At 39.9% G+C, this 11,915-nt stretch overlaps 2 protein-coding genes across 3 annotated transcripts; both read left to right on the forward strand.

The window, feature by feature from the left end:
• Positions 1–240: 240 nt before the first annotated feature.
• odad4 (outer dynein arm docking complex subunit 4) lies at positions 241–5,226 on the forward strand. 2 transcript variants are annotated; one of them, XM_085404453.1, is made up of 11 exons: positions 241–485; positions 568–699; positions 808–961; positions 1,045–1,106; positions 2,068–2,218; positions 2,377–2,595; positions 2,684–2,891; positions 3,502–3,588; positions 3,691–3,887; positions 4,041–4,141; positions 4,227–5,207. In XM_085404453.1, exons 1-11 carry the CDS (start codon positions 360–362, stop codon positions 4,260–4,262), a joined length of 1,473 nt encoding a protein of 490 aa, XP_085260579.1. In that variant the 5' UTR covers positions 241–359; the 3' UTR covers positions 4,263–5,207. The 2 variants fall into 2 exon arrangements, with proteins under 2 accessions (XP_085260579.1, XP_085260580.1); XM_085404454.1 differs by having other exon boundaries at positions 352–485; positions 879–961; positions 4,227–5,226.
• Positions 5,227–5,956: 730 nt separating this feature from the next.
• Positions 5,957–10,621, forward strand: cnp (2'',3''-cyclic nucleotide 3'' phosphodiesterase). Its single transcript, XM_085404457.1, has 4 exons — positions 5,957–6,076; positions 7,580–8,941; positions 9,033–9,157; positions 9,285–10,621. Exons 2-4 carry the CDS (start codon positions 7,618–7,620, stop codon positions 9,750–9,752), a joined length of 1,917 nt encoding a protein of 638 aa, XP_085260583.1. The 5' UTR covers positions 5,957–6,076; positions 7,580–7,617; the 3' UTR covers positions 9,753–10,621.
• Positions 10,622–11,915: the final 1,294 nt, after the last annotated feature.

Below are 11,915 nucleotides of genomic sequence, written 5' to 3' on the forward strand. Positions count from 1 at the left end.
TTTTCAAAAGAGATCTGACCAAGAGGGCAGCAGAAATTAAAACTTTAAAAATATTTTAAGTTGCCAAAAAAGAACTGGAGTGAGTAAAATGTGAACCATAGAGTGGGGAAAATATCACAGTCATAAAGAGGCTTCTAAAATAGGTTTATATCTTTGTTTTGTTTCGGAATTTTAAGAAAAAAGTAGCGTGGAGGTTGGTGTACTGCAGGAGATGAGCAGCAGAGGGCGCTGCTTCCTCGCGATTCGTTTGTTGGTGTTGCTAGGATACCAGCTAAACGTGGATCGATGCGTTGGGCTAAAGTTTATACGAGTTAAACTGGCTTCAAGTTGACGGAAAGAAAGTTTAAAAGTGGCCAAAAATGGCAAACATCGACGCAGACCTCGAAGACCAGCAATCTAAGGGCGTATTCGCAACTTTAATGGCCGATGGGAAATGGATGTACCAGGCAGGAGAGTATAAAAAAGCTATAGACAGCTTCACAGAGGTAAGTGTTAAGTGTCGTCGTTACTTTTTCTCTGATTTTTTTTAAGCACTCTAGAAATGGCTCACTTCTTTTCTTTGTTTAGGCACTGGCTTTAAAGCCTAGTGACAAGCAGTGCTTTGTTGCTCGGTCCAGATGTTACCTGAAGATGGGAGGGTTTGACAACGCTTTGAGAGATGCAGAAGCTTCACTTAAAAGAGACAACTCGTTTTTTGAGGTAAATGTTTTTCTGCTGTCATGATAGAAAATGAGTAAAATGTATCTTTATATCCCCGCTAAAGGTTCAGTGCCTATTGTATACATTTGTTTTGAATCACCATTTTAGGGTTTGTACCTGAAGGCAGAAGCTTTATACTACATGGGAGAATTTGAATTTGCCCTGGTGTTTTACCACAGAGGCCATAAACTACGTCCACAAATGCAGGAGTTCAGACTGGGTATCCAGAAAGCACAGGAGGCCATAGAAAACTCTGTTGGCAGTAAGTGTCTTGTTAATAGTGTTGCAATCATCTCACATCTCCTTACCTAAAATATGAGCCGCTTGTTCTTTGCCATCTTTTAGGTCCTTCCAATGTGAAATTGGAGATTAAAGGAGACCTGTCATTTCTCAACATAGGTGGTGAGGTGAGTCTTTGGTGCATATATCTTCAGTAAATAATAATAATAAAAACAACCCCACTGAGGTAAGTCACAATTATCACAGTACAGCACAAACTCAGTTAAACTTAAGGGACATCATCTTACCAGCTGGGATGCTTAAACCAATGTGAATCGTGCTTTGGTGCATTGGAGAGGTAAGACCAAGGAAACCTCCAAAAGTCTTTGCAGCTGGTAACTAGGATGAAACTAGATGTGTATCTAGGATGGCACATCTATTCAATGTGCCATTGCAATGACGTTTTCTTTGTCTCCCAACACAGTTACCAGAGTGTGGAGCAGTTTGGTCAGAGCAGCATGAATGATTAGCCTGCTGGAGGTCTTTTTGTAGGGCTGTGGCAGTGCTCCTCCTGTTCCTCCTTGCACCAAGGAAAAAAATACTGGTGCAGCTCTCTTTAACAGCCTTTCTCCTGATACAAGTTCCCTTAATTTTTATTTGAGCAATGTATTTAACATGCAGGCTTAGAGGCAGAGCTGTTCTAATGGTACAAGGGAAATAACAATAAAAATGACAGTATTTGTCATTTAGCCAGGATTCGTTGCAGGAAGGCACTACAGCTCGCTGTATATCAAAACTGCTAGACAATAGAAAGATTTCTTCCCTCTTGCTATGAATCCAATGAACAGTTGTCTTGATGCATGCTTAATCATCCAGGTAGGTAAATCCATGTCTGAAGAAGTCACTTGGATGAACAATGAAACATTTCTCCCACTGAAAGAGACTGAAAATGTTACATAAACAGTTAAATCCATGCACACTTAAATCCTATCACCACCTGTATGTATTCTGTAGAACAAGGCTGAGTCATTGCTTCAATTATGTGTCTTGTCTCAATCCCCCCAAAACCCCTGCAGTTTTCTGTATGCAATGTTTAGCCTGACCTGTCTTCTGATGCACAGTGTTATGTTATGTTTCTGAACTGTTAAGAGGGCCAAACCAATTGCAGCTATCCAGAATCTCACAAAGGAGAAAAATCAGAAGACTGAGAAAACCCCAAAGAGTGAAAAGACAACCAAACAACTTCTGGGCGAGTTTTATAGTGACAAGAAATATCTAGAAAATCTGATGAAAGATGAAGGTAATTTGCTATTTGTTCAAATTTACACACACTGTATGTTTCTATGTATCTAACTGTCACCTAGCATATACTGTTCAAAATGTTTACTTAAAAAAAACAACTATATCTGTTTCATTCTTGTTGAATAATATTAATAGCTGTTATGTAATGATTTGCAGACTTGATAGAAGGTACAACAAAGAGTGGGGAGAAGGTGAAGGACATCATTCAGAGATGTCTGTCTTACCTTGACACTTGCACTGAATTTTGGCACCAGGAGAAGCCTACTTCTGCACAAGAAATGAGGCAGAAGTTCATGCAAGAGAAATGTACAAAGCGCCGTAATAGCGCACTCTCTTCTGGATTTCTGCTGAAAAGCCTGGATGAAATTGACAGAGGCAAGATAGCATTCTGGATAAACATAGACCTTGATTCTCTCTTTTACTTTCAGTTTAAAAATTCTCACTGTCCTCTTTGTCATCCCAGAGTTTATGTCCGGAAATGCAGAAGGCACTCTGAAGAAGGCAGAAGAAGTCATGAAAATGGTGCAGAGGTGGTCTGAGAAAGAGGTTCCTAATAAAAAAGAGGTTTTGGGCACCTTGCACAGTTGCATTGGCAATGCTTTGGTTGACCTGGGAAACATGGACAAAGCATTGGAGCATCATCAGAAAGACCTGGAGTTGGCCAAACAGTGGTGAGAAGAAAGGCAGAATAGGAGTAAAACTACATATTTGGACGAGAGATTAAATCCACCACACAAACTTCTTCATAGACCAGAACCAGTTCTATAGAACATATTACTATTGACCGTCAGCAGCTTCACTGGCTTCTTGTAAAGTATTGCATTCATTTTAAGATTTAGCTTCTTACTTTCAAGTCTCTCCATAATCTCGCACAACCTTATCTCTCTGGTCTTCTGCACATTGCTACTCCTTGCTATACCTTGAGATCCTCCTCCTCTTTTTCTTTCATTATACCACCTACTCGTCTGACTACCATGGATTTTAGAGCTTTCAGCCGAGTGGACCTCTCATCTTTAGAAATCTCTCCTGTAGCACACTCACAATATTGATTTTCTTCCTATTATTAAAACCAGCATTAAAATACATCCTTTTAAGCTCGCTTATTCTCTTTGATTCTGTAGTATTGAATTTTAATTCTACAATTTTTCCATTTTTTATACATACAGTTATGTGTCCCTGAGTGTCTTGAAAGGTTCCTATAAATATTTTTTAATCACTATTATTATTATTATTATTATTATTAAACATTAAGAAATCTTTTTTTTTTTTTTTTACCTACAGCAAGCTCCCAGGAGCACTGTCCAGAGCTCTGGACAACATTGGCCGAGTCTATGTTCGAAATGAAGAGTTTGCAGAGGCCATTCAAGTGTAAGTAAATAATCAAATAATACCTGCACTTGAATTCATCCAAAAACTATGTTTATTTCTGACACATTTATTTAATCCTTTTTATTCCATTTTGTTTATAAGCTGGGAAAAGAAGCTTCCGCTGGTTTGCAGTGATTTGGAGAAGACATGGTTGTTACATGAGATCGGTTTGTGTTACCTGAAGCTCGATCACCACGAAGAAGCTCGAGATTATGGCGTCCGTTCAGTAGCTGCTGCTGATGGAATCGCCGATAAGAAGTGGCAGTTGAATGCCAATGTTTTGGTTGCACAGTCAGAATGTAATTGGTTATTTATTTATGATGCATCACTTTATATTAACAAAACAGAGACACGCAACTTTAATACTTTACTTCTTAAACCACAGTGTGTTTGAATCAGTCATACTGTTGCACAGTTCTTTAACCTGATCCCAGTTTACTCTTTTATATCAGTGAAGCTTGGAAACTATGAATCTTGTGTCACCCACTTTGAAAGAGCTTTGTCCTATGCCAAACTTCTAGAAGATGATTCTGCCATGGATGCTATTGAGAAGGTTCGTGCTTCTTTGTTGTATACATTCTTTTGTTTTCCTTTTTACGTACGTTTTTTCAGTCCTGACATTTCTCATTTGTTTTCAGGCCCTTCATGAAGCAAAGCAACACCTAACACAATGAGGAACCCCTTCAGTCAGAATGGTTGAGGAAAAGAAGAAGAAAGACTCATTTTGTGTGTGTGTGTGTGTGCGCGTGCGTTCATTTACACACCTATATGGAACACAGCAATAAAGCAGTAACTTAATCAAATGAGAAGATCATATTCAGAGTTGTAAAATATATCCGTTTTATGAACAGTGATTCGTTGTGGAATAAAAGTGTTTATGGGAGATGCTTAAAACTTGAATTTCGGATGTTCAGAAGAACAATGCATACCGACATTTTCTGTAGCATTTTTACTAAAGCTATAATTCTTAAAGCTTATGCAGAATTATAGTAGTTCTGAAAAACTCTTCTTTTTTTTTTTTTTTAAATGAATATATTCAGGTACAGTCATGATGTAATTGCTGAGCCCATATTTTTGTTCTGTGCAAGTTCCATGACAAACTGAAATGTTATCTGGAAAATGTGTCACTTGATATACAAAGTTCTGTTTACTGATATAAATACTGAAACCTGGCAACCATTAAGTCCCATTAATCAGTATTACCTTAGAGCTTCCATATATAGAGATTAACTTATTATAGAGAACTTCCTTATTTCACCTTCCTAGTACCCCTATTACAAGGCGTGCACTGTGTGATTTGCAAACAGATGACTGCTTCTTGCAAATTTCCCATTGATAGAAACACAGCCTGCTTACAGTTCATAGTTTCTTCACAGAACCTTTATTTTACTGAAGTTTTAATAAGATGTTTTTCCATTAAAGAGAAGTTGTGTTACTGTCACGTACCCAAGTGTTTATGCAAACTTTTTTTTTACTGAAACACAATTGTTGTGATATGAGTGACAGTGTGTGTAGTGCCCTTTGAATTTTAACCACATAAAATGTTTGCATAATATTACCTGTATATGCAAACTAAGATATACTAGAAACCTGTTTGCCTTTTTAAAATTTGGATATCTGTTTTTTTTCCTCTCTTGACTCTGTGACTCTTGTGTGACTTTTGTTTGGTAGTGGTTGTGACAACGGAAAATTACTTCCCTTTCTTTTACTTATACTGTTGTTGATATCTGTATAATTTAATTTAGTCTGAGGGTAGGTTAAAAGGAGGATATGTTTTATAAACACCTTTATTCGTGATTAGGACAAAAGTATTTGTGCCTGAAAACATAATACTTTGCAAAGTGAGATTCAGCCTTACTGTCAACTTTGCATTGTGTACAGGTTTAAACAATGGCTTTTCCACTGACCCAATGTGAACAAAATATACGTAAAATGGAACAGAGAGCTGTAACAATATGGATAAGAAACTACAAATGAGGTATCAAATATAAATAGGAATTACAAGAGATATATTAAAGCCTATATAACTGCTATAGATTAAAATATGTCTACAAGGTTCTAATTGTCATTAATATTTTAACTGCCATTCATTTTATAAAATGGGGAGTATAACTAATTAAACAGCAGATGCTCTATTATGTTAATATCAGCATCTATTAATACTATTTTGTCTGTAGTTTTAGTTCCATTCACGAGCTTCTCCTGAAATCAATGCAAATACACTGGAAAAAAGAAAAATAACCGATAAAATAAAGATTAGATTAAAGGTACAGCTTCCACAAAAGACTTCCGGTCTATAGAGGCGTGTCCTTGACCACGCCCAGATGCGCGTTCCCGGGATTTACTTTTTTTTTTTTTTTTCCGCCTTCCACCCCTTGAAGAGTGGGGCGGGTACCCGTCTGTGCTCAGGATTGCGTTGTCATTGTATTCAGAGAGAAACGCGTGGTCAGCGGCAGCCACGACCAGCTCCACAGCAGCGACATAACTGGTAAGCGGACGTTTTAGCGAACAAAACTCTTTTGAACTGCTTGCTTCAACGCTTTTGTTTTCCCGAACTACCTTAAAAATAAATTGGCCCAGTAACGCGCGTCGACTTGTTTACACCCTGCGTGTTAAAGTTGTCGAGTCGTGGCGTTGCGCCTGCTGATGGTCCAGCTAATTTCTACTGACTGCCAGATTAAATTGGTTTTGTCTGGGCTGCTAACAGTAGGTGCACGCCACTCCCCGCCTAGCCACAATGTGCTGATAGTAAAATGCAGGCTAATCGCCAAACTCCCATCGATTTCCTTTGTTTAAAACGGTATTTAAGGTCCTCTGGAGGCTATCTCATAGATTTGGTTAAAAGAAATAGTTAGCGTGGTGTCTTTAATGTAATTCAAACTTTATTTAATCAACAAAATGAGAATTATCGTCATTTACTGATTATTGTGTATGAGATAAAGACGAACCCATTTTTTTTTTTTTTTTTTCTGTTCTTGTTGCCCCTCTTTGTGTCTCTGGTTTCGATTGCTGTGCATTTAGGGTTTTTTTTTTTTTTTTCTAAACTGGAAAACACCGGGATTAACGACGGCCAGCTTGGCTTTGTTGCCACATTGTTTCGTGAGAGCTTCCCCCTTCTCCCCAATGACACGTCGTAGTTTCACCCTATCTGTTAAATCCAGCGTTTAGCAACGCTTTAATATTTGGTCAGAGCTTGCCATACGGTTACACTATGAAGTAACTACACTTCCGCGATGCCCCATTTTCTTTATTGCCCTTTGTCTTGTTTTTTGCTGGCAAGCTGTGGCGCATATGCAAGGTTTTAATACAGTGCTTTCCCTCAATTTACCAGTGAACTGGAGATTTTTGTGGTTTTACCAGATGAATAGGAATTCACGTAAAAGGGGGAGGAGAAGAAGACGGCATTCTTCTTTCACTTCTTCTATGTGCACAAAGCTGCAAAACCCCCTCCGTCTCCAAAAATGAACATTAAAGCTCAAGTTATTTGCATGCCAGAATTTTCTTTTTTTTTCTCCCCACCTTCTGCAGATGTAAAATAGTGTGTGTGTTACTGATTTAGGGGAGAGGAGTATAATACAGCCTCTGCAAATTTTCAATATTGTGTAACTTCCCCTTAAGACATTCTGATTGCAATTCTTGCAGCACTGTTTAAATTGATGACCATCAAAAGACTTCAGAAGTGACAGTTATGGGGGGAAAAAAAAGACTAGGAGTTCCTTTTTCAAATATGTTTGCTGCACATTTGCATCGTCAGTTGTAGTTAAAGTGGGGTGTTTTTGTTTTTTGTTTGTTTTAACTGGAATTGATTATTTTTCTGTCTGATACACTTCTGGAAATCCCAAAATGTAACCTGGTCTTAAATTTTTAAGTTAGGCTAATGTGCTAGATCCGTTTTAAAAGTGATAAATGAATTTAATATCCTTAGTGAGCCTTTCCTTTCCTGAATTCAGTAAATTGATAAAACGATTTGTCTTCTGATTGTATGTTTAAGGTACATGGTGGTGTTTAAAGTTGGACTTTGAACCAGAAATGGATACTGAGAAGAGTGGTGAGGTTTTAGGTGCGTCAGAGACTCCACAGCAAGCGGAGACTGCAGTGGAAAAAGCAGCTGTGGAGACGCCAGTGGAATCCACAGAGCTTGAGAAGTCACCAGCTGCTGAGGAAGCAACTGGGAAGATGGCAGTACATGGTCAGGAAAGCGAGGTCGTGAAAGAAATGGAGGCGCTGAGTGTGACAGACAAGGTGGCGATGCCCACAGAAAAAGCTGATGCAGACTCGGTGCCTGGCGCAGCAGCGTCACAGCAACCAGAAGAGTCATCTGAAAAGAAAATCTCTGAACAGCAGCCAGAGAACAACCCAGAATCTTTGGCTTTGCAAACGCCCCTGGCAGAGAGCGCCCCTGAACCAGCGCCAGAGAAAGCGGCCGAATCTGTTCCAGAAATAAAAGTGCAAACATTACCTGACTCGGCCATGACACAGCAGCCAGTAGATACACAGCCACCGGGCCCAAAAGAGAAGGAACAAGCTGAGTCTGTGGGAGAACTGCAAAAAGCAATGGATACTGAGGCTGAAGGTGACTCCGGAGCTAAGCCTAAGGAGAAGGAAGAAGCCAAACCAGAAGAGACTGTTGTGGTGTCTGACACTTCTTCAGAAAAGCCAGCAGAAGCTGAAATGCTAAAGACTGAGGCTTCAGCAGAAGTTGGAAATGTGAGCCCTGAGTCGGAGCCTCAAAAAGAAGAGGATATCGTCCCAGCTTCTGGCTCTCTGTCTTTTGCCTTTTTAGAACAGGAGCAGACCAAAGATGCCCTCCGAATCTCTCGTACCCTTGTTGTCCTTAGAGGCCTTCCAGGGAGCGGTAAAACCTTTTTGGCACGTGCCATAGCCGACACCTACAAAGACCTCTGCATCGTCATTAGTGCTGATGACCATGGTGTTAAACCTGAAAAACCAGAATCTAATGCAGAGGGCTACAAAGCACTGGATGAAGCTGTAGTTGCTCGTTGCACAGACGGAAACTCTTCCTCTGTGCTGATAGTGGTAGACGACACCAACCACACCCAGGATCGCCTGGCCCGTCTAGGAGAGATTGCCGAGGAGAACAATCTTGTTGCTATCTTCTTGGAGCCAAAAACTGAATGGAACAGAGATCTTGGACAGCTGACCAAGAAGACCAAGCGTGGCCTAGAGGAAGCCCATCTGGCAGCCATGAAAGGACCACTTGAAGAAGTGTCCCTTCCTCTTTACTTTGGCTGGTTCCTTCTGTCCTCTATCCAGGACAAGATTAAATGCACGTCAATGGACTTCCTGAAAACACTGGACACCTTGGAGGCCTTCAAGAAACATTTGATTGACTGTGAGTGTCTAATTTTTATTACCAAGTAACTGAACTCTCTTAATTAGGGGTGAAAACTTATTTCTTTCTTTTCCTTTTTTGTCATAAACAGTTTCAGGAAAAGCTGAGGAGGTGGACCTTGAGCAGTACTTTCAACCAACAGGAATTCTCCATTGCACTACGAAATTCTGTAACTATGGAAAAGCTGAGGGTGCCAAAGAATATGCAGAGAAACAGGCAAGAAACAATTCAATTTTCCCAGAAATGAAAGCATTATTCATTTACTTGTAATTGCTGAACTAACATTGAATACTAACCATAATTTCATTTAATTTGATCTCTTTTTGTATTTCCTCTTCTCTAGGCTGTAAAAGATTCCTATGGTTCCATCTTCGATCTGTCACTTGGTGCCCTCTTTGTAACCCCTCGCACATTTGGTGCCAGAGTGTCTCTCACTGAGGAACAGCTTCAGTTGTGGCCAGCTGATGCTGATGCTGAAAAGCAGGTGGAGTCGGTCCCCGCAGCTGCCTCACTGCCTCTGGGAAGCCGCGCCCATGTCACGCTGGGCTGCGCAGAGGGTGTCGAGCCCGTTCAGACGGGCATCGATCTGCTGGAAATCTTGACCCTGCAGCAGGAAGGCCAGCAGGGGGAGCAAGTTGAAGAGATGGAGCTCGGCACGCTGACCTATTACGGTACGGGAAAGTGGCTGCTCAACCTCAGAGAGCCAATTAGTGCACCAGCCTGCTTCTCCAGCTTCTACGGATGCAAGGAACCTGAGCCGACCAAAAAAGACCACGAGAAGAAAAAGAAGCCAAAGTGTATGATCTTGTAAATGGCAAACATGGGATGTGTGAGCTAGGATGACTGGAATTAAACTTGGGCTTCTTCTGTGCAAAGTTTGTGTGTTAGTTTGGGGTTTCACTTATAGCCATCCTAAATCCACAAGTTGTGTGCCTTTTTTACCATTGATTTGCACCACAACCCAAGATGCCTTCAATCCCATTAGGCTTGTTAACACGGTTCAGTATTTTCTTTTACAGATCAGTGCCAGAGGTTGCAGTACCTGGCTGTTTGAGGTCTTGTTAGCTGCAGTTTTACATAGTCTGCCCTCCTTCAGCTCCACTTATCACTTCTTTCTAGATCTCCTGTCTACATCAGTGTTTCTCACTATACTCAGCTGTGATAAATTAGGTACTTTCATTGCATGCTATGACGTATTTACACATTACTGACCTGCTAAGAGTAGCTCTGCCACTTTAACAGAATTTGTCTTTCCTTTGACGTAGTAGTGTCATTTCTGTGTGTTTGCGCAGCCTAGGAAGTAATAGTGACAATAACATATGGGCCAAAGTTGCGTATTTGAATAAGTGTATTAGATTGAATGTCATTTTTAGAGAACCTTCCTAGTAAGAATCTTTGCACTGTGCATAGTTTGAGAGGGAGAATGCTGATGGCATTTTGTTTCTGCAGCTTGCACTTAGTACTTATCAAATGCTGTGAATCAAAGTCCATGTGTTGCAATTTTCTTTTTTTGTACTGCGCAATACTCATTCTCTACAAAAAGCACTTCATGCATTGAATTACAATTTGTATCCTGTGATGGAACCTTCTGAAGGGCAAGTCCTACTTTGTGTCGCTCTTATGAATCACTATTTTTGCACTTGTTTTGTACACTTAATAAAAAGAACATGCTTTGCTCCAGTAATCTGTCTGGTTACTCTGGTTCCATGCATGCAAACTGAAAAAGTCATTATCTCCAGATGGTCGTTTTCTCACAGTGCTTGTAGTTGAGCACTCCAGCAGAGGGTGCTGTTGGTTGCCCCATGCTGCCATTACACTTTGTTTTTGTTTGTGGTAAAGTGTTGCCTGCAAACCATTAATAGCTTGTCATTTAACGTTCAAGAACTAGCTTTAATACTTTGCAAATACTGCAAGAAGATATGAAACATTGCAATCACAGATTGGCTTGCAATACTTGTCTGAACATCGGTGTACCTTGCACAAGAATCTGGCACAGTATACATGTTTCAAACTTCTTCATAGACATGATGGCTGCCAAAAGTATTTCACGTGATGAAGCAAGTGCTCAGATGTAATCTGCATTTATAAGCTGACATGGTTAACATGTTCTAATATAGTGTGATATTTCATCTATCCTTCTATTACCCCATTAGTTAAAAAAAAAAAAAAATCCATTAGTTGTGCATACTGTTACAATACAAATACTACTTCTGGTTCCACCTCTACCCCCCCCCTCCAGGCTGTATTGATTTTTTTTTTTTTTTTCTTTTTTCCCATGCCGCTATCTAAAGTGCGCTTACCCTTCACTGCACCTTTTGAGCTAAAAATAACTGACCATGGATGGGTAAACTCGGCCATAACCCGGTGCTCTATATGTCATAAAGTTGACCTCTTAGTTCATTTTCTGTGCAAGACTGGATGTGCTGGTTGTGTGTTGGATCAAGTGATTTCCTCATTGGCTCAGGGTAGATAAAGAACAATGACAACCAATCAACGTCAGGGGTGCACAATCGCACTGTTTTCGTTCTCTGCCAGGTTTGTGAGAAAACCATTGATAGCTTCAAGTGCTCCCAGAAATCTTTCCTCTTATTGTTTCTAGTATGCCTGCTTTTCCTGTGTAAGGTTAATCTCTGTCGATGCTTCATATTTTAAAATGTTATTATAAATGTATTATTTAATTGTCTGATTATCTTCAAGCGCAGTATGAATAAAACTGCCCACTCACACATCCATCAATAAAGACAATAATGTAGGAAAGATGCGCACGTGGGCTAAAAACGTTTAATATCAAAGCTATAGCTACAGAAGCAAAAAGATAAGCATTAAAAATTATGTATTAAAATTAAATTACATATATACAGTGTTACCAGTTTATTTGCCTCGAGTGTGTCTTCCGTAACTTAGTTGTAATATTTCTTACTGTTCATGAAGGCAGCAAAAGTGTACGTTATGGAAAGAGCCAATCAGAGCCCAG

The sequence above is a fragment of the Rhamphochromis longiceps genome, linkage group LG4, assembly GCF_057381845.1.
Source record: "Rhamphochromis longiceps isolate RC_006_pf linkage group LG4, R_longiceps_female_GT1.1, whole genome shotgun sequence".
NCBI classification, from domain to species: domain Eukaryota; kingdom Metazoa; phylum Chordata; class Actinopteri; order Cichliformes; family Cichlidae; genus Rhamphochromis; species Rhamphochromis longiceps.

Coding starts and splice junctions, on each gene's coding strand:
- odad4 (XM_085404453.1), top strand. CDS start 360: ATGGCAAACATCGACGCAGACCTCGAAGACCAGCAATCTAAGGGCGTA. Junction 3,589..3,690: donor TTTGCAGAGGCCATTCAAGT/GTAAGTAAATAA, acceptor TTTGTTTATAAG/CTGGGAAAAGAAGCTTCCGC. Junction 3,888..4,040: donor TTTGGTTGCACAGTCAGAAT/GTAATTGGTTAT, acceptor CTTTTATATCAG/TGAAGCTTGGAAACTATGAA.
- cnp (XM_085404457.1), top strand. CDS start 7,618: ATGGATACTGAGAAGAGTGGTGAGGTTTTAGGTGCGTCAGAGACTCCA. Junction 8,942..9,032: donor CAAGAAACATTTGATTGACT/GTGAGTGTCTAA, acceptor TGTCATAAACAG/TTTCAGGAAAAGCTGAGGAG. Junction 9,158..9,284: donor AAGAATATGCAGAGAAACAG/GCAAGAAACAAT, acceptor CCTCTTCTCTAG/GCTGTAAAAGATTCCTATGG.